At 44.7% G+C, this 26,443-nt stretch overlaps 1 protein-coding gene across 1 annotated transcript in view; it reads left to right on the top strand.

Moving 5' to 3' along the window:
• The window catches only part of SCARA5 (scavenger receptor class A member 5), a 125,764-nt gene that overhangs the window by 73,400 nt on the left and 25,921 nt on the right, over positions 1–26,443 (top strand). The window contains exons 6-7 of the mRNA XM_048487202.1: positions 10,680–10,778; positions 23,312–23,368. Of these exons, the coding sequence (XP_048343159.1) occupies positions 10,680–10,778; positions 23,312–23,368 (156 nt within the window). The remainder of the gene's footprint in view (positions 1–10,679; positions 10,779–23,311; positions 23,369–26,443) is intronic.

The following is a 26,443-nucleotide window of genomic DNA, read 5'->3' as shown; positions in this document are numbered from 1 at the left end:
GAGAAACTCTGGTGTACACACATGTTCACTGTCCATGCTGCTCCATGAAACATCAGTGTTCAAGCAATAATTAGTGCTTCGTGTGTAATTTGTACGGCCTTCTGCTGGAATGTAAATATTCTAGGCACGTTCACCTTGCGGCTTTTCAGTCCTCTCTCGCCACCCCCTGACTTACATCAGATCACCTGCCAATTCCCCATCATGGTTTCCTTTAAACAAAAAAACAAGATGGGGTTTTGGTCAATAGGGTTTTCGGCATTCATGCTAACTTTGTGAAAGGCTGCACGTGGAAGGTCTTTAAAGTTCACACTGGTGCTGGAGCACTGACCGCAACACAGATGGCACTGGGGCCAATGAAACAAGGGGTTAGCGTTAGGTGTGTGACTGCACATACAAATGGAAGGTGGGAGTGGCTGTTCATGGGCTTCTCGACATTCCTGAGCAAGAAGATTGGAGATAGGAACATGCCCCAAACTTTGCTGGGGTTTCAGCTTTATTATCCAGGCTGTGTTTGAACTTCTAAAGGCTTCAGGAAATGTTTCCTTCCTACGTTGAAACCACTTTTTGCAAAGGGAAATTTAATTAAAGCACTAAAGGAAAACAGGATTTTCTATCTAAGTGGAAGCTTATGCTATATAAATGTTAAACTGTTGGCTGAAGGACCAAGGACCATTGTTAGCAATGTGCAATTGCCTAGGATTTGTGTCCCAGAGGAACTGGGATTAAGGAACTCCTGGGTTTGATTTAGAACAGCTATGGGCAACCAATTGCCTTGGACTGTAACAACATAATTTGTTTGCTTTGTGGCTGTATTGAAGACCTGTATGTTCTCTATGCAGCTCGTCCTTCGATTACATACCATATTTACCCAAAAGAAAGATGGCCCTGAATGTATGATGAACCACTCCCTAAAAACATTTCACACGTTTGTATTGTACATACTTGTAACTTGCATGCCAATAGACTTGTATGCAAATATAAGCCAAACCCTCTTTTCTTCAATGTCACACCTGGGAAAAATCCCAGTCTTCCTTTTGCATTAAATACAATACGACAATGCTGGGACATTTCACATTACCATATTTATGTACTGTATTTATTTTTTTTAATTGTATCCTGCTTTTCTGCCCCATTACGGCCCAAAGTCCATTGTCCCATTTTAAGTTAGGATTCCCTCTGTCGCCTTGCAAAGCGATCTGTACATCTGAAGATGCTCCTTCATCCTGCTCTCCTGGCAGAAGAAGAAAGGGGAATCTTGTACCATTTAGACAGGTGAGCCCGCTGTGTCCCTTTTCGTTTGAATTAATAGATTGTCTCAGTTATCAGTTTCATCACCCTCCCATTTTGGACAGCTATGATTCCCTATGTATTGGATGGTTCTTGTCTGTCTAGTACTTGCAGCAAGCGGAGAATGTGAGAAGAACAGGTGCAGAAAAGGTGTTGCTCCATCTTTGGTACCATTGCTTTTTTGGTTCCAGGCATAATTTAACGTGGTGGTCTTAGATGTTGAAAGTCCTCAATGGCCAGCTAGGGTTGAGCTAAAGCAGAGGAGTGAATTTAGTAAACATGTTTTGCTTCCTGTGAAATATGGCCCTCCTTTCAATACCCTTTTGTGAAAGACTGTAAGCCTGTCTGTAAGGGGATGGGGGCTTAGGTGCACAGGGAGAGTGTCCCTTTCACAGAAAGTGGCCATGCAATTTTTGCACCAGGTGAGATGTCCCTTCTGGGGATCTCTCCTTCCCTTGTCTCCTTCTGGGGATGTCTCCTTCTGGGGATCTCTCCTTCTCTTGTTCCCTCCAGCCCCCATAAGAACATAAGAACAAGCCAGCTGGATCAGACCAGAGTCCATCTAGTCCAGCTCTCTGCTACTCGCAGTGGCCCACCAGGTGCCTTTGGGATCTCACAAGCAGGATGTGAAAGCAGTGGCCTTCTGCGGCTGTTGCCCCCATCAGTGCTGGAGCTGACAAAGGTCGTGCTGGCTATCTAGTCTGGTTCAAGGGCTGCTCTGGCGAGGGACCAGAGCACCTTCCCTGCCTCCATATAACTCCCTTTTCAGGCAGGGCATATGACCCCATGTGAGGCGTGAAGGACCCAGGCAGAGTAATCAAGAAACAATTTATTAAGCAAATACTATAATAGTTAAGTAACTAACAGTGCAGTTCAGAAGGGTGGGAGTAAATGCACTATGGGATCAGTTGAACCCAGCACAAATGCCATTTGTGCCGGCATAAGGGGCATTTACTCTGGGGCCAGGGCCACAGCGGCGCAGGAATACAATGGAGGGATTCCAGCACAGTTGTGGTGGCAGCACAGCCCTGGCACAGTGACTTGTGCCAGCACCAAAGGCTGTGTGCCCAGAGGAAGGTCCAACATTAGCCAGCTCCCTGAGCACTTTTGGCCTGGGAGTGTCCATTTTTGCCATAGCTGGCAACCCTACAACTGTACCCGAGACTAGGCAGCAGTGCTGCCTGTAAGCCTCAAGACAGCCATTCCCTCACACGTAGTCCTCAGGTCTTGTCGCCAATTTCTGTGTTGGCCTAAATCCATAGGGTTGCCATAAGTCAGAAGACACTTGACAGCACTTAACACACAAGTAAAGGCCCTTTTCAAACAGCCTTTATCCATTTCAGCAGCTGGTGGTTAATGGGTTTTTTGTGTCATTCCAGAGAAAACCATTTTGGCTTCCAGCAGCTAACAGATTTTTTAGACTGTTTTCATACAAAGCGAGATTGAGCGCTGTTTCTCTTCTCACCCCCCTGAACTACTTTCTCCTGTTTTCAGGTCTTCTTCACACTTCTGAATTGCTGTTCTGTGTTGTTTGAAATGTCTGCAGGGTTTTTGAAAGTGCTGCTTTTTTTCCCCGATGGTTTTGTTGTACACTCTTTTTTGGCTTTTTAAAAACATTCGAACTTTTGCACTACAGTGCTAGACTAATATAGTCATTGAATGCTGTATTGCCAGTGTTCAGATAACAGCTACAAACAGCATCACAGCACAAAAGTTAGAACATTTTTTAAAAAGTTGAAAAAGAACGCACTGCAAGAAAGGGGGGGTGGCGGGAGGAACAGCGGCACAGTTTGAAATTGCCAGAATGCTTTACCCGTGGCTCATTAATGAGTTTAAATATGCTGTGTGAAACCTCCATACAACTTCTGCTGTGAGAAATCTGTCATCCCCAGGACTAGGATTGCCAACTCCGGTTTAGAAAACTCCTGGAGATTTCAGGGTGGAGCCTGGGGAGGATGAAGTTTGGGGATGGGAGGGACCTCCAAAGCAGTCATTTCCTCCAGACGTGATCTCTGTAGTCTGGGGAGCAGCTGTAATTCTAGGAGATCTGCAGGCCCCACCTGGAGGTTGGCAGCCATATTCAGGACTGTGACCCCAAAAGACAGAACAGATCTTCTCTGAGGTTTCTTCTGACCCCCCCCCCCAAAAACCACATATCGTTATTTGACCTGTATATAGTTTTTTAAAAAAATATATATAACTTTTAAATGTATTTATAACAATACCTACAAAAGTAAGAAGTTATAACAAAGAGAAAAAATCATATAAAAACAAAACATTAACATTAAAAAATCATATAAAAACAAAAACAAAAATCATATGAAAACAAAACATTAACATAAACTAGTAGCAATAAAATGTATCTTAATATTTAATGAAAACATGATACCGATTTGAGAGACAACTTTCCATAATATTACTTATTTCACCTAACATTTTGCTATTCAGATAACAACCACAATAAAAAGTTACTTGTAGTTTTACCTATTCAATTAATTCCTCTGCTTCTAATTGTAATCCCCTTTGGTATTATTATTATTTAATTAAATGTTTCAGCAACATACAATACAATTCCCACTTCTCATCAAACTCACATTTGACTGTCTATTTTCAAGGATCATTAGTTTAGCCATTGTAGCATGCTCTCTTACTTTTTCCTCCCAATTTTCTGTATTTAGACCTTTTTCAGCTTTCCAACAGGCAACCTTCACTTAGTTTGCTAATATACAGGCCAATTATGCACTAGTGCTCTGCCCCACAGTGAGAGTACATTTCCTTCACAGCGGAGTTTCCATTTCAGATGCGCTCACACTTATGGCGCTGCAGATCCTGGAAGCCCCGTGGTTCCTGGGAGTGGGCAAACTCCCCTGGTTTTCTGAGTTTCTGCTCCTTTCAGTCTCCTCCTCTTCCCCCACTCCTCACGGGAATTTCCAGGGTATCAATGACCGGCTTCCCCCCCCAACCCAAAAATTAATAATAGAGAGCCATCACAATAGCCATGTGAAGAATATCAATGTTGCCCCTTTCATGCAATCCCATCTTTTCTTCCCTCCCCATTTTCCCACTCTCCAAGCTCCCATTGCTTTCTGGGGAGGGGAGGAGCAGAAGCTTGCTTGGCCATGACATCCTCCTCTACTGCCAATGATCAAACATGCCTGGCCCATCTCCCTCCCAAATTCTTCAGCACTGCAGCAGAGGGAGGGAGCAAAACTGCACCCTGTAAGAATATCGATATAAAATTTAAATGGCTTTTTGAAAAAAGCCATCCATCTTGCTGTTGATGGGGAATCACCCAGAAGTGGGAGCAGGCAAACCTCACAGGCGGCAGTGGGACAACTCCTCATGTGTAAACAAGGCAATGTGAGGAAATCCCACTGCGACTCCACTGTGGAGCAAAGAGCGTTTCAGAAACCACTCCATGCATGATGGGCCACAGACATCAGGGCCACACACCATTGAAGACTTCACTATTGCACAACAGCAATCATTTGTAAGTGGATTGTCTCCCACTGACAGGAAAATCCAGATTGCAAACAATGGTTATAATGGATCCTGTGAATCAGTTTACTTTTCTTAGCCTGAAAATGCTGCTGTAAAGTCTGAAATAATGTCTCTAGTGGGGGTCTCTGTAGGCAAGACTGGGACCAATTAAGTTAGCCAGCAAGGCCAAACAGTGTTTTCCCACTGAAGACAGAAAAGGAGCTCTCTGTTTAAGATTCAGTGACCACTCCTCTGGCCAACAAAAACTGTTTAAATCTTTGCATACTGTCCAGAACCTTCTACAAAGGCTAAATCTGCTCCTCCTGGTGGGGAATCTATATATATATATATAAATGCAAAATACCACTCACTGGCTGACTGACTCATCAAAAGAACTCAAAAGAACTCATAGCCCCTCGGGGATGGGGAGGTCTACAATTCCAATCAATCAATCAATCAATCAATCAATCAATCAATCAATCAATCAATCAATCAATCAATCAATCAATCAATCAATCAATCAATCAATCAATAAACCACCGAAACAACAAAGTTTAAATTTGGCACACCGGTTCATTATGTGCTTCAGGTGCTCGAAGAAAGGATTTTCCAAAATATTCACTTCCACTCGACTTATTAGATATTTACTGTTTAACTCTGGCCATCTGCACGAACATTCTAAGGGTGACAGTTAAACACCACGAGTTTCATGTACTTCAACATGGTATTTTTGATGGTTTTCGAGTTCTTTTGATGAGTCAGTCAGTCAGTCAGTGAGTGGTATTTTGCGTTTATATATACAGCTCCGTTTCACAGGACATTTTAATGAAGGGCACTTTGAAGCTCTAACTCCATTTGTCGCATCAACAAGTTCTGCTAATGCCCACCAGACAACAAGCACGCTTGATCCAATGGTGCGCCAACTGCATTCTAACACCGCCCTCCTCAACGCATACGAACCTGTTCCTTCTGCTGAAACCACTCAAGGGAGAAGAGGAATTAAATGCAGAAATTGATTTACACATTGCATTAGAAAAAGACAACTACAGGAAGCTGCTGCAAAATATGCGAAAACCAACCCGTCAGTCCACAGACAGGCTGCGAGGAAATATGCTGCATGTTACCCCAAAGTTCACAAACAGGCTGTAAAGAAGTATGCTGAATGTCACCCCAAATTCATAGAGAAGCTGTGATGAAGTATGCGTAGCGAAGCACGGGTATCCTGCTAGTTCAGGATAGAGTAGACCTTGATAGACCACTGGGCTATGGCTTGGCAGAATGCAACCTCATGTATACAGTGATCCTTATTTTGAGAATGGAGCTGTTACATTCAACCTCCCTATTTTCATCTATGAAAATGTTGGATTGTACAGTTCCTTTTCTACAAACAGCTGCTAATAGAGAGCATTTGTTGAGGGACTGTGGCTCAATGTTTAAATATCTGGTTTGGATGACAGACATTTCTCTGGTGTCTCCAGTAAATGATGTAAAAGATCTGAGTCTTTGGAGAGAGCCACTGCCTGTCAGAGTAGACAAGACTGACCTTTATTATTTATTTGTTTGTTTGTTTGTTTGTTTGTTTGTTTGTTTATTTATTATATTTTTAGACCGCCCTCCCCAAGAGCAGACCTTGAAAGACCAATGTTGTCATTCAGTATAAGGCAGGTCCATGTGTGCTCTTTTGGGGGAAGGGTCTGCTTTTGTGTTGATGCCGTATTGTTCTATTTGCTTTCTATATCCCCACCTTTCTTCTTTCAGCAATTTCAAGATGCCACTTGCAGAGTTCAAAAAGGTCTCTTGTGCAGATCAGACCTTCTTAGTTTCAGACGAGGTATCACAAGCAATACCCTAGAACCAGTAGCTGTTCCTCAGGGCAATGGGTGGCCACCACAATCTTTCCTACTGGTCATTTCCTGTAGAGTTGAGTGTGAGAAGATTCTTTGCTCCTGTGCTGAACAAGTCTGCCATCTACACGACCAAACCATGTGCACTGACAAAACGAGGCAAAATTTGTGCAAGAGAAATCAGAGTGGCAAAAACATATGAGATCCCAGATTAGATTCAAATCCTGCCAAAATTAATTCTGTCCCTCTTAATTGTCCCTCGAGGGATGAAAGCTTTCACCTAATCTCTTCAGAGATCATCCCACTTTTCAACAGATCTTGCTTCTGTCAGGACTAATCTACCCCAAAGAAGAATTCACAATTAACAGCCAGCTGAACATCTCGTCCTCCTTTATATCTGTGGGTGAGGGGATTCTCCAAAAAGCTGTCATCCTTCTCCCACTTCAGAGAAGCTGAGATGGATCGTTCTTCTGGGCATGCTGTCATGTAACATTATGTTAACGTCATGTTGAAAAGATCACTGTAAACTGTCCAGATCCCAGTTTGGGTTTTAAATGAGCTGTTACCACTCAGGAAAAGAGGCCTCCAAGCCATTTCAAAAACCTCATTGGAAACATGTGCTTGGCGTATTGGCAAACAACAGATCAGGTTGTATTCTAGAAGGCGAGAGGCAAAAAACACCATGATGCTGGCAGGGGATGATGGGAACTGTAGTCCATAACATCTGGAGGGCACCTGTGAGCTACACCTTTCACGACAAGGGAAGAATTGTCTTTCTGTTTTTAAGGGAGTTGGGTCGCTACCACATTTTACAGTCTGTGTTGTTTTAAAATTCCCATTTGCTTTTGTTTTTCACTCCTGCAAATTGCATCTGGGGCACTCTACTTTTGCCACACATGCAGTTTTTGCATCTATTGTATAAAAATGGCATATAAGTTGTAAATGCCATGTGGTATAAAACAAACAAACTGAGAACACCATGGAGGTTGAAATGGGGGAAGAAAAGGTTAAAAGATTGTGCCGTGTAATGATGGCTCAGTTGAATCTCTGGCCCACCAATTACTACACTGTTTTCAGATTCAAGGAAATCATATCCAAGTATGTGAATCTTACTCCTTTACATTTACCCGATCTCCCTGATTTATTTAGATTACACTACTTGCTGGACAATCCTGATCCTTCTCTCTGTATGATAGTAGCAGACTTTTTCCTGGAAATTACTAAATGCCAGTAGATTTCTCTCCACTTAACATTTATTTCCTGTACTGTATATGTTTTTAATCAGTTTTTTACTATTGTTGTACTGTTGTCTATGCCAATAAAGGCTTGCTTGAAGAAAATAGGGGGAATAAAAGGCTTGTGTTGATGCCATCCAAATTTTTTTAAAAGGAATGAAAAGGGAGTACCATCATACACCCCTTAGTAAGAGAAGTAACTGGAAATGAAGCAGATGAGGTCTGGTGATCAGAATAATGTCCACAAAGGAAAAGGCTAAAATTATTCTTATAAAATTGAATGTTCACCAAAAAAATGCAGAGGTGTGCAAACATGTTCAATTTCTGGAAATGCCTCTTTGCATGGCCAGTTTATCTTCGATTGTTGTGTGATAACTAGGCCACTCTGTGTACACTGTGTAGGCCACTCTGTGGATACTTAAATCTGCAGATTGAGGTTATCTCTGTATATAATATATAACAGAGCAAGCCTAGAGGGTGGAGATGACTCACTTCCAGCCAATTGCTATGCACAGCTGATGTCCAAACAGTCTCCATGCATGACTCACTTCCAGCCAAATGCTAAGTACACAGGGTTTGGGGGTGGGGCTTACACCGAACTGATTAAAACAACACAAACCAAGTGTGAAATGTGGTTGCTCTTGAAATGAGACCTTCAGAAGCAGCATCCGTCAGGCCTCTCTGCCCTTTGCCAAAACACAACCCCAGTTCCATACATGGGGTGGGACTCTCTTGTGGAGACCCAGGTGCTGTTGACCAGCAGAGAAGAAGAGGACAAAATGGTGGCCAAGGGGGAAGAAAATCAGGAGGAATTGGCCCCCTTGGTGGGTGCTGTTAACCCACCAACCACTGTCTAGAGTCCTCTGTATTGTTTAGCACAATGGGATTCACTGCTAATACTCTCATAGTGTTCTGCAAGCTTGGAAGACCCACTCCTGGCCCAGCAGCAGTGGAGTCTGGGAATCCATGGTTGATGGTGGTTGCAGGAAATTATTCCTGGGCTCATTGGGCAAGCAGAGGGAAGGATGGGATTCCCCTCACAAATCTTGTGGGCTCCCATTTATTCTTCTATAAGTGGGACTCACATGTAAGAATCAACATATGCAATTGCAACAAGAAGTGGGTAATCACAGTGGAATTTGTGGCTTGGTTATGCCTGTCTCCTGGATGACTCTGGCCCAAGACAGACTCCTAAGGAATCCTGGAGTTGTTATGATTTGTAAACAGAGATTGAGTGGGATGATTGAGATTGACTGGGGTGTCAAACAGCTCTGAAACAAACCAAACCAAGTGGCCTCACCAGCACGGCAAGGGCCACATACGGGCACTTTCTGCACAACTCAAATAAAATTCCTTGAAGCTGGAATATAAAATGTTTCCTTCAAGAATTCCTCCCAACTTTAAGGCCAAAACGTTTTGGAAGCATTTTATTCCAGCCCAAAATGGTTTATTTGGGAAATGCTAAACTTTTCCCCCAAAACATTTTCAAAATGTTTCCTGCTTGCTGTGTGGAGATCAGGAAATGTTTTATTTCTCCCACCTGATTTTTAAAGCTCCCCTTGCTGCCCGCCATTTGGTGAAGTGTTCTACGGACATTGTCAACTAGTATCATGGCTGCCCGCCATTCCTACCATTTCTGTGCACCAATAAATTCGGTATTTGCCTGCTGATTATGTGAACATGTTGTTTTTTTCTGTTTTAATTTTCTGTGAGATATCTTTGAAGCTATGGAGACTCAGAAATATTTACAGATTTTGAGTCTCTCTAACTTCGGAAATAACTCACGGTAAATTAAAAAACCCAGAAAGAACCATGTTCTTCAGAAATGCTTTATTTTTCTGTGCTATGCAGCCAAAAAAAGCCAAAACATTTCTTTCCAGAAGCTGGCAAAATGTTTTAAATGTTCCGTCTGGAAAAGCTATTCTTGGCTGCCAGTGGACCTTGAGAGCAGCAGACCTCTGACAATTAAAGGAACAGTCCACTTCAGGTTGGAAAGAGGAGACCTAGATTCCAGTATGCTCTCACCATGCGATTCACTGGGCCAGTCATTCTCTCTCTACCTAACCTACATCACAGTGTCATTGAGAAGAGAACCATGTATACCACATTGAGCTCCTTAAAGGAAGGACAGGCTGAAAATGTAAAATATAAGTGAATAAAAAAGCCATGTTGTCTTTCAGACATGCAGCTGAGGTGTCTTACAAAAAATCAGCAGCAAACATGCTAGCAGGTATTATTTGGCAGGGTATTCTATAAAAGAGGAACTGTTCCACAAAATGCCCATTCTAGCATTAGGAGGGGAAATATTCAGGAAGAGCCATTTGACAGATCTCCAAGCAAGAGGCATCAGGGAGAAGGAAGGCCGACCTTCAGTGTAAATGCTGTAAGGCAGCAGCTCCTGAGTTTGCAAGGATGATGGATTCACAGAAGTGCTGTGGTGAGTGGCCAGAAAACTAGCTGCTAATCAGGGACCTCTCCCACAGTGAAAGCAGAACGTTCATTTTATTTATTTATACCTTATCTATTTTTATTATTCATTTTTAATATTGCAAGTAGAGAAAGGGGAGTTTTGGAGGTGGGAGAGAGAGAACTGTGAAGGGGTCTTTTGTTCTTTTGATTGAACTCTGTTTTTCCTGATAGTCAATTAACCTCTTGATTTCACTATCAGCCTGGCAGTCAACATCCAATCAGGGATTTCTAGCCTTAGTTAAGAAAACAGGAGATCCAGCTGGTATATTTGCTAGGCTTTTACCTTTTATTCCTTTTTGACCTGTGCAGTTTCTTAAGTAACCAACCAAATCTTGACCTACATTTTTTCTACTTCTGAATATAGGGTTCTCTGGGGAAAGAGGACTTATGGGGCAACGTGGCCTCAAGGGGGACCAAGGAGATGCGGGCCCAAGAGGATTGCCTGGATACCGTGGAATGACAGGTAGGATTGGTCCATTTTTCAACAAAGGGTTGAATTTTCTACTTGACATCTCATTCTAATCCTCTCTGAAGCTCAGGTGTACGAACATGTCCATCCAAAGCAAAGCTATACCTTTTAAGAATGGCGTAACTCAGCTTAGAGAAGAGGGGCCACGGTTTCTGCTTTGTGCCCAGAAGGTCCCAGGTTCAATCTCTGGCATTTCCACAGTTGAAAGTATCAGATCGATGCTGATCTGACAGACTTCTGCCAAATATGCTGGAGATTTGCTGCCAGTCAGAGCAAATAATGGGCCTTTCCCCACTTACCGTTTGCAGCGCGCTACTCTCAGCGCGAGTGATTTCTGCCGGGGGGTCGTGTTCCCCACTGCTCCGCACACTGTGGTCTGCGCGGGGCAGTCAGAAGGTGCCGTTTCTTCAGCGCCAGAAATGACGCGCGCTGAGGGGACGTGAGAGCGGCAGAGTCGGGGCGGCTGCGTTGTCGCCACCCGGACTCGTGGGGAGCGCCACTGGACCATTCGCTATTTGGGGAGAGTAGCGTGCAGCAAACGGTAAGTGGGGAAAGGGCCAATACTGAGCCTGACTCAGTATACGGCAGCATTATTTATGTTTATGTTTTTAGGATTACGCTGTTTGAACTCAGTGTGATGTAGTGGTAAGAGTGTCAGACTAGGAACAAGGAGGTCTTGGTTCAAAATTCCCAGCAGACAACGAAGTTCCCTGGGTGATGCTTGACTTGTAATTATCTCTCCGTTCAGCTCCCTCACAGGATTGATATGCATATTAAAGAAAGGGTGTCCATGTGTAACCCATGCCATTTTAGTCTTTTTGTTTTGTTTGGATCTTAGGGCCCAGGGGATAAGAGCTCACTGAGCATGTGCAGTTGGTAAGTTTCATCGCTTCTCGGCCTATTGGCTAAGATCAAGTGTAGTGTAGCTTGCTTACTTATTACCAAGTGCAAGAGCTCCACCCTCCTCAGTTGATCTGGCCTGCAGTAGAAGGAAGGTCTACAGCTCAATTGAGAGAATTACTTATTTTTTACAGGTATGTGTTGGGCCCAGTAAGAAAGAAAAATATATTAGAATGTTCCCAGTGTAATGGAGGGTGGACTCACGACTGCACATGCATACCCCTCCCCCCCAGCTGCTTGGAAGGAGTGCACAGCAAAATATAATAAATAATTTTGACTGCTTTTGCGGATTTTGGTTTTGAATTTGAAACACTTGTGCAGGGCATCTAGTATTTTGCAGATACCAACAGAATGACAAGACAGCATTAACCATCTGCAGAGACGAACTGGGATGAGCTGGGAGTTGAGGAGGTAGAAATAATCTCATCACTAGTATGAAGGGACTGACTTTCTTCATTCTCAAATTGGAATTAATTTCCCTTCTTGCCGAGTGCATTATAGAAGGTCTGTCGAGCAACTTTGCTGCAAGCTTTTAAATGCAAGAGAATGCCTTTTTCATTCATCCAAGCCTTTCTAAATGGAGCTCTTGAAATCAACTACTTTTGCCCTTCTGCTTGTTCTAAGATTTTGACTGGGCTTTTTCCATTTTGGCTGGAATATTATCTCAAATGTTGGTATGTTGCCTTGGATATTTTTTGGGGCGAATGGAAAGTTGTTATCATATTGTCGGAGATTGTTGGAGGGGAGAGAACCTCTGTGTTTCTTTGGTGCTGGTTCCTCATGTGTCTTCGCACCCCACCCCCTGCCCCATAACTCTTTCCTTTCTAAAAATGGGACTTCATCTCATCCTAACTTTCTAGCAAAACACTTTCCAGTTCTGGCTGGGTGGTATGTCCAAGTGACTCTTGATCAAGTGAAGGTCCATGCCAAGCTGGATGGAAAATGGGCAGCCCTTTCTTTGCTTCTTGGCTGTCACTCAAAGGATTGTTGTTTTAGCATACAGCGGCAAGAGCTGTGCTGATGTTATGGTTAGATCTGTTCTTTTAAGAATGGGAATCCCCACTCCCCCCACCCCGGACACTCTTGCTTCCAACATGGCCTGCTGCCAGCCAAACATTTGACAGGTGAGCAGTCCCAAGGCACAAGCTCAAGATTAAATTTCCTTTTTGGCCCCAGCCAGACAATTCCCTTCTAACCATCTAGCCAATGAAACACACATGTTTTTGGAGCCTGTATGTTCGTGTGTAGTTGGCAGCAATCCACCAAGTCTTTTAAATGGAGCTCTTTGCATATATGGTGGTGGTAGGTTTCTCAATTGCCCAGGCCCAGTGGGTAATTCCCTGCTGCCAGCCCCATTCTCCTAACCTCAGGGGCAGAGCGAGGGGAAAATGTGCCTGGGGCATGCGTGCGCCCTGAGCCCCGCTGTGGCGGCGCTCACCACCATCCCTCCATGCCCCAGAATGCCCCCTCTATGCCCTGGCCACACCCTGGGCACGCCTCCGCCCCTGTCACACAGTGTGAAACAGACTTTTCTCTGTGATACACCTCTGAAGATGCCAGCCACAGATGCAGGCGAAACATTAGGAACAAAATCCACCAGACCACGGCCACACAGCCCGGAAAACCCACCAGAACCAGTTTTCTCTTTTTTAATTTTCGAGGAGCTGTCTTCGAACACACGGAGGCACGATATGAAAATTGACATGGATTCTAAAATCATGTCTATGGATCTTCAAAGACAGCTTATCATCAATTTTTAAAATGGAAAAACCGTATATTGCCAGAATTGGCAGGACGAGCAGAGTACAACCATGTACTTTTCAGGCTGAAAAAGTGCCCAGCAGTGGAAGGGAAACCTTCAGCAAAGGGGCTGCAGGTACAGAGAATCACTGAAGCACCATAAAATGTTGGGCGTAAGTGGCAGAGAAAACTGTAACAGTTGCGCAGGAAAAATAAGACATCTCCTCAGCTCCTAAGTTCCACACAAAAGCAAGAGACTACTTACAGACAACTCCAGAAAAAAAGGTCACGTTTTAGCGACTTCAAAAAAAGGTGGCTTGAGATGAAATAAGGTATTCTGAGGATCTTGGGGGAAAAGCTGTGTTGAGTTGCTACCCAAGACTCTTTTTTTTTTTCATTTCCAGGCCGCTTGAAGAGTTTTGGATTTATACACCACCTTTCTCTCCTGTAAGGAGACTCAAAGTGGCTTACAAGCTCCTTTCCCTTCCTCTCCCCACACCTTGTGAGGTAGGTGGGGAAGAGAGAGTTCTGAAGAACTGTGACTAGTCCAAGGTCACCCAGCAGGAATGTAGGAGTGCAGAAACACATCTGGTTCACCAGATAAGCCTCTGCCACTCGGGTGGAGGAGTGGGAAATCAAACCTTGTTCTCCAGATTAGAATCCACCTGCTCTTAACCACTACACCATGCTGGCTCTCTTATCTGTGCTGTGCAGAATGGGCCATTGTTTAAAGCAAGCTTTGGAGACTACTGCACAAGGCATTTTAGTTGCTCTTCGTAATGAAGTTTTAAACTATTTCTCATCCAATTAGTCTTTAACTGTGGACCCAGAAATATTATAGGGGCAGATATTTTGAAATGGAAAAGGTGGCACCCTTACTATTGCTAGGCCTGGGAAAATGCGGCTGGTTTGGCTTTCTTCCCAGACCCCAGGCCCATATTCCCAGCATAATATTTCCCGATAGGCCCCCACCGGAGCCATTAAGCAATCCAGAACAGCTGAATGTATTCACTATATGGTTGTGTGAGCCAATTCAGGCTGCAGCTTTAATAACACTATGCAAAAGGAATATGATTCCTTATCGGCAGAATCTGTTGGAAGGCAAAGCCAAGGAGGCAAATTGTTTTTCAGGTGCGGGTTGACCTTGCAGGTGTCGAATGAAGTGTTCACAAGGCTTAGGGGGGCAAACTTCAAAACGTCTTGAGCGGGGGCATTTCCCCCAGATCTTCAGGGGATACCCCATTGAAAGGAATACAATTTGTGCGTCCCCTCCTGCCCCCCACATTAACCACATCACAAGTCCGTTGATTGTCACCGTTCCAGAGCGGAGGCACAGCTGTATTCTAACCTTGTAGCTGCTACCGATTTGTAGTACTGGGTGGTGTATTATTCCTAAAACTGTCTCTTTTAAAATGTCCTCCTGCCAAAAACAGAATATTACTAGCTAAGTTACTAAAGACCTAGCATTAATTTAATACCAACAGCATAGCAGGAGCTGCTCAGAAGACAAAAACAGTCTGCTCCCAATCCCGGAGAGTGGCCTTTGCTTCCAAACCAGAACAGTGTTTTGAGGATGATCCGCATAATATTATCCTCGAACCAACCAATTTGCAGGATTTGCTTTATCAACTTACTCTATCACTCCTTTTTTGTGTTTGTGTAAAACGGTGTCAAATCACAGCTGTCTAACGGCAAGCCAAACAAGGGGCTTTCTAGCTCAGTGAGAAGTATAGATGGTTTACCATTGCTTTCCTTTGCAGAATCTTCCTTGATGATCTCCCTTTCAAGTACCAAACCGGCTTAGCTTCTGAGATCTGATGAGATCGGGCTACACCAGGGCACCTTCCCTCCCTGCTCCTACTTTTCTAGGATCTTTTTGGAAAGAGCATTGGCCAAATTGGACTTGATGTAGATCCTCAAAGTCACCATGAGTATGCTCTGTCATTTTAAACTGTTCTTTTAAATGCTGCAAGGGCAGCGCAGTGCTCTAGTCCCCCTCCCCTTCAAGCTCTGGATGCCTTTTCAAAGGGTAGATCTGCTGCAGGGGGTGCAGCCTTTTCGGCACTTGAGAAGATGCACAAGAGTGCCTCAGCCTGCAACACTGCAGGCCTGATCGGGATCAGCCCCTCCTGACGTTTTTAAATCACTTGAAAATGGCAGCAGCATCCCCAAGGTGGTTGCAAGGATGACTCATGTCTGGTCCGCAGTCAAAGCATGTTAGAAGAAGAAGAAGAGTTTGGATTTATATCCCCCCCTTTCTCTCCTGCAGGAGACTCGAAGGGGCTGACAATCTCCTTGCCCTTCCCCCCTCACAACAAACACCCTGTGAGGTAGGTGGGGTTGAAAGAGCTCCGAGAAGCTGTGACTAGCCCAAGGTCACCCAGCTGGCGTGTGTGGGAGTGTACAGGCTAATCTGAATTCCCCAGATAAGCCTCCACAGCTCAGGCGGCAGAGCTGGGAATCAAACCCGGTTCCTCCAGATTAGATACATGAGCTCTTAACCTCCCATGCCACTGCGGCTTTCCATGTTAGTGGAAAGGTGTGCGTTTTTGCAAGTCCCACCCGCATCATCACTATTTTCCTTCTGTCAGCCCCTCACGGCTGTCATCTTCCATACTATGCCACTGGAGAGCTTTCTGGAGGCTATTTAAAACAAAACCAGTCATAGCTGCAGCTCTGTAACAATTACTTTTTTTAAAAAAATGGCATAACATGGAAAATAGCAGAGAATCTCCGTATAGATACTCTGTTGAGACTGTTGAATCCTTGGCATATGGTAGCAACCTTAATATGCTGGAGGAATAGATGGGGAAAGCTCAGGCACTGCAATGTGGAGGCACGAAATGAGGAAAGAATGATCAGGTTCCTTGCCTTCCTGTTTCCATGCTCTACACTTCACCGGTGCAGTTTTGAAGAAAATAAAGATTCCACGGAGCTGTCCCTACTATTCAGGGCAAACCCTCTAATCATCTGCTCTGTTACTACTGATGTTGCTTGCGTCCTCCTCTCCCACATACAACAGTTGCCAGATGTTCCACTTTGGCTTTTAACATATACTTCTTGCTTTCCTCCACATTCGATCTTATTTCTAAGCCTCTGAGACAGCAAAACTTCCCTGGAAGGCCTCCTGCATGCCTTCCTTCCTTGTCAACCACATGATGCTTGTCAGAATAAAATCATCTTAATGGCTTCATCTGCCAATGAGTGAAAGGAGGAGAAAAGAAGTGAATGGGTATATGCTGGATAAATTTTCCAAAGAAAAAGAGCAGATTCCCTCCAGTAAAGATAACAGTCGGCAAAACACAGCATAGGGCAAACCCACCTACTGAAACACACGCAGCTGGATTTTGGAAATGGTGGTGTGTATCCTGTCCTTCTGCTCAACTAAGTCTGAACTTCTCCTGCCCAAGTAACCTACTTCCAACAGTTTTTCCTGCTGGAGTAAGTTTCCTTGGGCTAGAGAAAAACTTCTAGCTTGGCGAAACAGAAGGGTATGATAGAAGCTAATACCTTCCAGTCCAGGAAGCAGGGTAAAATGGGGGGTTTGATTTGTGCAAAGCTGTTATGTAAATAAACCACAGGGAAGTAGGATGGACAGCAATTATTTTCATTCACTTGGCAAAAATCTTTTGTGCCCTTTTGCAGATCAGTGTTCCAACCATGATATATCAATGTGCAGGAAGGCAGAAATATCCACAAAACTAAAAACCAGTTTCAGCTGTCTCTACCCATTACTGGGAGCCATATACTACAGTCTCTGACTGGTTTGGCAGTTAGTCCTTTTCCCTAGAAAAGTTCTGAAAACTGCAGTTCTGGGAGTGGATCGGAGAACCCTCAGTAATCTCACCAAACTGCTGTTCTTTAAGGGAAGTTATGGTAGTTGAACTGGTACAAAAGCAAAATCACTGACTGATTGTTAACATACACTGACAGTGACTGTAAATGTTTTTGAATCAAGCCAAATGGCATGGGAGGGAAGGCTTAAATTCCTCTTTCCCCTTTACCTTTCTCACAAGGAGTAAGAACCTGCACTGATCCCAAATGTTACATGTACTGTGAGTCTGACTGGGAGTACCCTTGATCTAGCTTGGGTCATGCATAATGTTTAGTCAAGCCCTTTGGCTGGAGGAAAGCTTTAAACTCTGCTCAGTGGAATGCAGGGATAGAGGTCCGAGCAGTGGCGTAGCACCAAGGGGACGAGGGGTGCGCGACACACCGGGAACACGCTGGTACGGAGGTATGGTGGGGCATTCCAGGGCAGGTGGGGGTATGGTGGGGTTCAGGGTGCACAGTTCCCCCTCACTCTGGCTTTGGGTTCAAGGCACCTCACTGCAGGGCTTCTACAGCAGGTCTAATTAGGAGTCTTTTAAATTACCCAGTCCAGATCATTTAGAGCTTCTCAGATCAGGTGCCTTGAATTATGAGTTTTAGTTTCCCTGGCTCATCCATGAAGTCAACTGGATACTTCAGGGAAAGTCCTTATCAGTTTCTGTTCTCTGCCACTAGAATGGGAATATTAGTGAATTAGCTCACATCCCGTAAGCATCAAGGGTTTTGCTCAGTTAACGTATATTAAAAAACAGTAATCACTTTCAAAGCTTATCCTTGTGAATATTTGCCAGTATTCACTGTGGATGTTAGAAAGGAGTGTTTTCTGTCTGTTCCCAGTCTAATCTCTCTTCAGGGGATGGAAAGGGGGGAATAAAACTTTCTGGAAATGAAAGAGCCCTCCAGACTCTGGAGCCCCTCTGCCAACACAAACAGAGACAAACAACACGGAGAGGCCAAGATAAATTTCATTTGTAATTGGGGAGGGGGAGGGTACAATCCAGTCTTGTGTGGAAGCAAGCATTTCCCAGGCTCAAGCATGAGATGCTGGACAGAGCAAGAGGGCCTGGGAGGAAAGGTTTTCATACCCGATTCCAAAATAATGTATTGGACATTTTTCATTTCCTCTGGATTTGAATATTTGTTCACAGGTGCTTCTTGGACCAGGGTGTTAAGAACTGCAGTCTTGGACCACGACTGCTTCTTGGACCAGGGTGTTAACTGCAGAATTAATAATGTCGCAACTGCTGGACTTAGCCTTTGGTGAAACATGCTGAGAAGATTTGGGGACTGGCCACTGAGGCCATCACTGCACATGCCCTCTGACTTGATCTGAGAGATCAAATTGGGATGTAGGAGGCAAAGCTCTCTAAAGGTTGTAGGGCCCAGTCCATTAGGCATCGTACTCTGAATCATACTCAGAATTGAATATGGAGCCCATGCAGACACAGGATCCCTGGTCAATGTTATCCCACCAGTAGCCTCCCTAAGACGACCCCCCTCCTCTATACTTGCACACTCAAGGAGAATTGGTCCTCTTTATCCCAGGAATGCCCCACCCCTGATGACAACATGGCATCTGCAAAACTAATAATTGAAACCCAGTTATTAGTCTAGTCATGATAACAGCAAGGTGTGTTCACTATGATTGGGTGAAAATTTCAGTGGAATAAAGAGGCCCAGAGGAATCTTTCTCTGGATTCTTGCATTGCCTCAGATTCAGTGCCCACCGAGGCATCTCAGCAGTGATAAAAGGACCTGCCCGTTAAAGTAGTTCACCATTAGAATCAGTGTGATGTAGAGGTTGAAGTGTCAGGCACTGGCGTAATGCCCATTGGGAAAGGTGGGCAGCTGCCCAGGGCATCACCTTGAGGGGGGGCATCAAAATGCTGGGTTCGTTTTTTGGGTATTTTAGTAGTTTTCCATTTTTGGCCTGCAGGGGGCGCAGTTTTAGCCTAGCAGCACCAAAATTTCAGCGGATCATCAGGAGACTGTCCTTATGCTACCCCCCAGGTTTGGTGAGGTTTGGTTCAGGGAGTCCAAAGTTATGGACTCTCAAAGGGGTGCCCCTATCTCCCATTGTTTCCAATAGGAGCTTATAGGAGATGGGGGCTACAGTTTTGAGGGTCCATACCTTTGGTCCCCCTGAACCAAACTGCACCAAACTTGGGGGGTATCATTAGGGCAGTCTCCTGATGAGACCCTGAAAGTTTTGAGACTGTGCCTTCAGAAATGTGCCCCCCCACAGCCTGCAACCCCCATTGACAGCAATGCAGAAAACTCAATGAAGTACAAAGATTCTTGGGCAAATTTCTAGGATGTTCCTGTAGGGGGTGCATTTTTGGATGTATCAGCATCAAAATTTCAGGGTATCATCTGGAGATGATGGCACCCCCCAAGTTTGGTGCAGTTTGGTTCAGGGGCTCCAAAGTTATGGGCCCTCAAAGGGTAGCCCCCATTTCCTTAGCAAAGAATGGGGGATGGGGTACCCCCTTTGAGGGTCCATAACTTTGGACCCCCTAAACCAAACTGCACCAAAATTTGGGGGTACCATAAGGACAGTTTCCAGATGATACCCTTGGTGCCGATACATCCATAAATGCGCCCCCTGCAGGAACATCCCAGAAATTTGCCCAAGAATCTTTGTTCTGCATTGAGTTTTCTGCATTGTTGTCCATGGGGGTTGCAGACTGGGGGGGACATTTCTGAAGGCACAGTCTCAAAACTTTCAGGGTCTCATCAGGAGACTGCCCTAATGATACCCCCCAGGTTTGGTGCAGTTTGGTTCAGGGGGGCCAAAGTTATGGACCCTCAAAACTGTAGCCCCCATCTCCTATTAGCTCCCATTTGAAACAATGGGGGATGGGCACCCCCTTTGGGAGTCCATAACTTTGGACTCCTTGAACCAAACTTCACCAAACTTGGGGAGTAGCATAAGGACAGTATTCTGACGATATGCTGAAATTATGGTGCTGATATGTCTAAAAAGGCACCCCCTGCAGGCACCAATGTCTTGGTGCAAAAAAATTTTTGGTCGTGGTGGAGTGGTTGCCCATGGGGGGGGGGGGGCATCCAACTCAGGTTTTGCCCAGGGCTACAGTTTGCCCAGGGCTGCCTCGGTACGCCCCTGGTGTCAGGCCAAAATCTGGGGGACCCAGGTTTGAATCTCCACTCTGCCAGGAAAGCTTGCTAGTTCTCCCTCAGGCCAGCCCTCTGGTATCTCACAAGATTGCTGTGAGAATAAAAATGGAGATGGGGAGGATGATGCTGTGAGGTGATTTGAGTCCCCACATGGTGCAAAAGCAGGGTAAAGACTCAAAATAATAAACAAGATAAGGTTTGATGGCATCAGATTGTCATGCATGAAGAAGCCCTCGGGAGGTGTCCCTTTTTAGAAGTTGCCAAATTCCTAGACAGTTGTCTTCCTCTCTTTCACATAATTACAGGCATCCTTTACTCCCCTTCAGAATAAATCCTCTGTTTGCTGGGAGCAGTGTACAGAAAACAGACTTCCCAATATACACCCCACAACAAGAGCAGTGCTTCTTCCAACAGTGCATACATGTGTGGGTAGATTTTACAGAGAGTCCCCAGACTGGAGCTGTTTCCCATCTCACTAAACTATTCAGACAAGCTGCCAAGGGATCAAAACGCTCGGTGCCTGAGAGGGAGTTGGCGATGACTCTGTGTGTGGGGGGGGGGAGGGGGGAGCCTAACAAGATGCAAATGGTGAGAGGTGGGGTATGAGGCCAGCACACGCAGGCTGGGTTTGCAGCCAGAAGAGAAGAATCTGGGCTGATGGGCAGAGGGGGGTGTTTCAGTCATGAGGAGGGAAAGACAGATCTCTACAACTATTAAATATTCCAAAGGTTGCTTATAAGAAAGGCAGGGTTGTGTACTGGAAGGCATTGGTGTTTGTGGGCAGAGACCAAACCACACAGCTGGCAGTTCAGAGCCATAGAGATAGTGCAGTGAGGTCATTAAAGTATCACACCCTGCAGACACCCCACTTCCAATCCCCTTTCAGCCGTGATGGTTATTGGGTGACTTTGGACGAGTTGCTCTCTCCTGACCTACCTCTCATGACTGTTGTGAGGAGTTAGTAGAGGGCAGCAGTGTATGTGCTGCCCTGGAGGAAATATGAGATATAAGTGAATAGGTAGACCTTAACTGAATCCGCAAGGGCTGTGTTCACATAAGCCAAGATGAGCACTGTTGGGGCTGATTCATACATGCCAGTGCATCATTCTTCAATGAGGTGACCTCTACTGAGTTATTAGGGCAAGCATGTAAACAGTTATTTACCAGTGGCAAATAACAATAGCATTCAGCCAACTAAATTAGGAATGTTCACCAAAAGAAACAATCCCCCCCTTCTCTTCATCATATGGGTAGCAAAGAAGCAAGAGTGTTATAACTAGTAACTTTTGTGGATTTATTCACAAGGCTGCAGGGAGGGCAGCCAGGAAGGAGATGGGTATACGCAAGATGTGGGACACACATTCCAGGGGGAAGGCGGTGATTTAAGTAACACTCAATGTTCCCTCTAATTTTTCCTCACCATTGAGTGGAACTCCCCAAAGATCTCTGCAGGGAGCAGCAGATGTTTTGTGGTGAAAGTCCTCCTCCTGTGAGACATCTGAGGGTCCTGCCCGTGCCAGGCTGCTGATTAATAGGACCGATGATGGACCAACAACTTTATTTATTTATTTATTTATTTATTTATTTATTTATTTATTTATTTATTTATTTATTTATTATCAATTTTATATACTGCCCCTCCCCCGAAGGGCTCTGGGCGGTGAAAAACACAATAAAACAAACAATTACATTAAAACCCCATTGAAACAGCAGATTAAACAAAATTACATTGGCATGCAGCATAAAACTTCATAAACCCACCCTGGAAAGAAACAAAACAAGGGAGCGGGGGCCCCCATAAGTATTAAGGGGCCCAGAGTGTAACGTTTGGGTTTGCTGTAAGAGCATCATGCCTGCTGTAGCTGGGGCTTCTGTTCAAAGTGAGGCATTTAAAATGCAAGTATTGCTACTTTTAGGCTAAGGATATGCATTAACAAGGGCTCCATCTCTGACTTTGTTCTTCCAAGAACCTACATAAGTCCCTGAATAAGCTGCTGCAACAAGTGGAAACTTCGGATCTGGGGTTCTGTGTGGTTTCCGGGCCTTCAACAACTTCGGATCATTTGAGCAAAAATATTCTAAATTCAAAGACAGAGAAAGAAAGAGAGAGAACCCAGCAGAGGTGCACCCAGCCCTTCCTCTGTCCCCACACGGAGGAGAATTGGATCCTCCCTCCCCACTCCTGTAGCTGTCACTCACCAGTGCTGCCCAGCAGAAAGCTGACTGTCCAAGGAGCAGCAGCAAGTGCCACCCCAACCCGCCTTTCTACACCTTGCTCTTGCCTCCATGCCAGGCTGTACCTCCCCACAGCTGCACCAGGCTGCAATTCATGCCTCTGCACCAGCCGTCACACACCTCACCCCTGTCAGGCTGGCAGTACCTGGCAAGCATGCCTTTCCTACCCCATCTGGGATTGGAACGCTCACTAGCAGCCTGGGAGAGTTCCCCCTGCCGGGTGCCCCTCACACCTGCTAAATAAGCGGAAACCTTTTGATCTGCACGGCACAGAAACGGGAAGTGCACGGCTGCTCACCTGCGCAGCCTACAGGGAATGGTGGCAACACTCAATAATTTCAGTAAATTTCATGGGAGAATTTCTACTAGGTCATGTCCTTTGTTTGGGGCTTTGCTATTGCGGTTTTCTACCTAAACGTAGAGTAGTGCCAAATGCCTGACTCTCCAGTGAGTAAGTGGACTCAAGCAAATTCAAACAAAAGTATGAGACAGAGTCTGAGCAATGGAAATAAGCACTGGCTTATATCAATTTGGCAGCTTGTGAAGTTGACAAACATGAGCCCTTCTCTCCCTGGAGAGCTACGGTTTCTGAGCCAAAACATTTCAGTGAATTATCACATGTAAGACAGCCTCATTTGCCATGTTCAGTCTATCACCATCTGATATTGCCTTTCTATTTTCAGGTGACCGAGGCCCGAAGGGAGAGAAAGGAGAGAAAGGGGACAGAGGTACAGAAACAGGTAAAATAGAACTCTTATTTTACTTTAAAAAAAAACCCCAGATCCATTCTGTACAGCACAAATAAGATGTCCTGGGGATGGCAAAAAAAAAAAAGGCATCCTGGGGAGGAAATCTGCACAGCTTTTTCCCCAAGACGTCCTCAGGACGCTTTATTTCAGTTTAAGGCCTTTTTTTGGAAAACACTAAAATGTGGACATTTTTTCCAGGAAGCGTCTTGAAGACGTCTCCTGCTTGGCTATGCGAACACAGAAAGGAGACATCTTATTTCTCCTGCCTTTCACCCCACCCCACCCCTTCCCCTGTTAGAGCACTTACTTTCATTTTCACAGCAGCTGTGCCTGCCGTTTTCTGCAGCTAGAGTCCCCACTACTGCCTTTGCTGCATTTGTTTCCCATGGAAGTTTCTTCTGCTTGCAACTCATCCAATTGCTATTTCCTTGTAAAATGGTCATAAAAGTTTGTTTTCCCTAGCGATCCCACGCACGTCTCGTTTTCCCCCCTTTTTTTTGTTAAGAGGGAGCTGGATTTATAGCTACGCATGGATAAGAGCTGCGCACGGATAAGAGACTTGCAGCCACTCAGAGGACAGGTCTACCTTCCATTAAGAAGCATTGGGTAGACCTGGCCTCCGCGGACCATCTAATGCCAGGCTTACCTAATGCTTCACACAGAAATAGCAGTTGGATGAGCTGCCAGTAGAAGAAACCTTTGTGGGAAACAAATGCAGCAAATGACGGCAGCGAGGATTCTCTAGCTACAGAAAATGGCGAGCACAGCTGCTGAGAAAATGAAAGTAAGTGCTCTCACACGGGAAAGGGAGTGGAAAGTGAGAAAAATAAAAAAAAATCTGCTGTGCAGAAACAAAGTCAAGAGGGGCTCTTTATGAAAGGTCCTAAGGATGTTTTATTCGTGCTGCGTGGATAGAAAAAAACAAGATGCTTCTTTTTAAGATGCCTTCAGATTGTCTTATTAGTCCTGTGCAGGGTGTACCACTTATTCTCTATTTGGGATTGCAACCTTTTTTCCTGCCAGGACTAGATACCCAGACATTCCACAGGTGTGGCTTTCCCTATCAGTGCACCTCCATATTAGACAAAACTAGGCCTTCATTTTTGTATAATTTTGTCTTTTAAAAAAATTTATACTCTACCACTCTCATCCAGTGGCTTCCCAAATAATTTTCATCGGAAAATAGCAATGCAAACCATTTCACACTTCGATAGAGACAGCATTAAAAGTTAAAAGCCCCCCCCCCCCCCGTAGCGGTACAACCAGGAGTAAAAGTGAAACGACAGTAAAGGCAGCATAAAGCAGCAAATAATCATGTCAGTCTAACAAACAAGAAACAAAAAAGCAGTTTAAACTGATTAAAATCAGCCAGAAGGCTGCAAAAAAGGGCATCCAAAACTGGACAGGATCAGTTTCACTTGAACTGCTGTGTGAAGGAAATTTTATGGTTGGGGTCCCTTCACTGAAATAGCCTTGTCCCAAGTCTCCACCTTCTTGTGAGCAGCACTCATGTAAACATATGAAGCTGCCTTATATCAAGTCATACAATTTAGTCTATCTGGTTTAGCTGTCTCCTCTGATTAGTTGCAGCTCCCACAGCTGAGAAAAATCCTTCCCAACACCTACATCCTGAAACGCTTTTAATTAGAGTGGAGAAACAAGAGAGCTCATGGACTACAAAATTCCCACATTCAATTCAAGAGGTTTCTCTGTTGGTACAATGAAGAAGAATTGGATTTTGTCGCAACCTTTCCCTAGATTGTGGGGTGCAATCTTGCAGTCGCTTGTAAGTTCTTTTCCCATCCAGCACTGCAACCTGCTAAGTTTCATAAGGTTTGTTATTTCAAGCGAAAATAACAAAATCTTAGTACAGTTCAAAGGAACTTTAGCAGAAAGTTCCTTTTAGAGGTTCATTGTCCTCTCTCACCCTGGTAGAGAGATCCTTTCTGGACAAACCCCTGAGATGGAATCTAAAATCCTTTGTTTTTCCCCTCTCAGGAAAACTCTGTTCAGGCCACGAAGGTGGGTGACCTTGGGTTAGTCACAGTTCTTCTGAGCTCTCTCAGCCCCACCTACCTCATAGGTTTGCCACCACTGCTCTAACCCTTTCCACCAGTTAATGTGGTAGTAAGAAACCTCAAACGAACCAACTCTTCTGCTATTTCTTTTAAAAAGTAAAGCTTTCATCCATATTGATATCATGCACTGACTATACTATAGATTGCTCTCCTCTTCTGGGTTGGTTTCATAACAGCATAAGCATAAGCATAAGCATTTTATTGTCATTGTGCACGCACAACGAAATTTACAGCAGCATTCCTCGATGCACACAATTTCAGACTCATACAATTTCAGACTCATGCAATTTCAGACTCATACATCATCATCCTCCACCCATCCCTACATAGCCCCAAATACATCAATATGAAGCAGCGGAGTTTAGCATAGCCACAGCTCTAGAGTAGAAGCTTTGTCTCTCCTAAGCTCCTCTTTTGTCCCTAGTTCTGAGGGTCTCTGTAATCGCCTCCTGCCAGATGGTAGCAGTTTAAAAAGAGAGTGTGCTGGATGAGACGGGTCCCTTTAGGAATATTTTGGGCTTTATTTAGACTTCGGGCAGCATTATAGATTTGCTTCCAAGGAGGGAGAGGGCAGCCGGGATAATCCTTTGTGCAGTATTGATCACCCTTTGGAGCCGCCTCTTCCCTATTCCGCCACTGTGCAACTGGAGAACCATACACAGATGCAGTAGGTTAGGATCGCTCTCTCTATAGCTGACAGCCGTAAAAAGGACACTCAGAAAGTTTTTCCATCTAGTTGTTAGCTTCCTTTAAAAGTGCTTCAGAAAAGTACAGTCTTTGCTGGGCTTTCTTAACCAACCACATGGTAGTCTGTACTCCCAGGTCAAATCCTCTTTTAATCATAACGCTCTGGCCAGGAATTTAAAACTAGCCACATCCGGGCCCACTTCTTGATCTCCATTTATAGTCAAGGGCTGGAATTTCCTGAGCTATTCCTTCTATAGTCCACTATGAGCTCCTTTGTCTTGTTAGTGTTAAGAACCAGAGT

Source organism: Sphaerodactylus townsendi, linkage group LG01, assembly GCF_021028975.2.
Source record: "Sphaerodactylus townsendi isolate TG3544 linkage group LG01, MPM_Stown_v2.3, whole genome shotgun sequence".
NCBI lineage: Eukaryota > Metazoa > Chordata > Lepidosauria > Squamata > Sphaerodactylidae > Sphaerodactylus > Sphaerodactylus townsendi.
The sequence above is the reverse complement of the archived record's forward strand: the minus strand, read 5'-3'. Positions and strand labels throughout refer to the sequence as shown.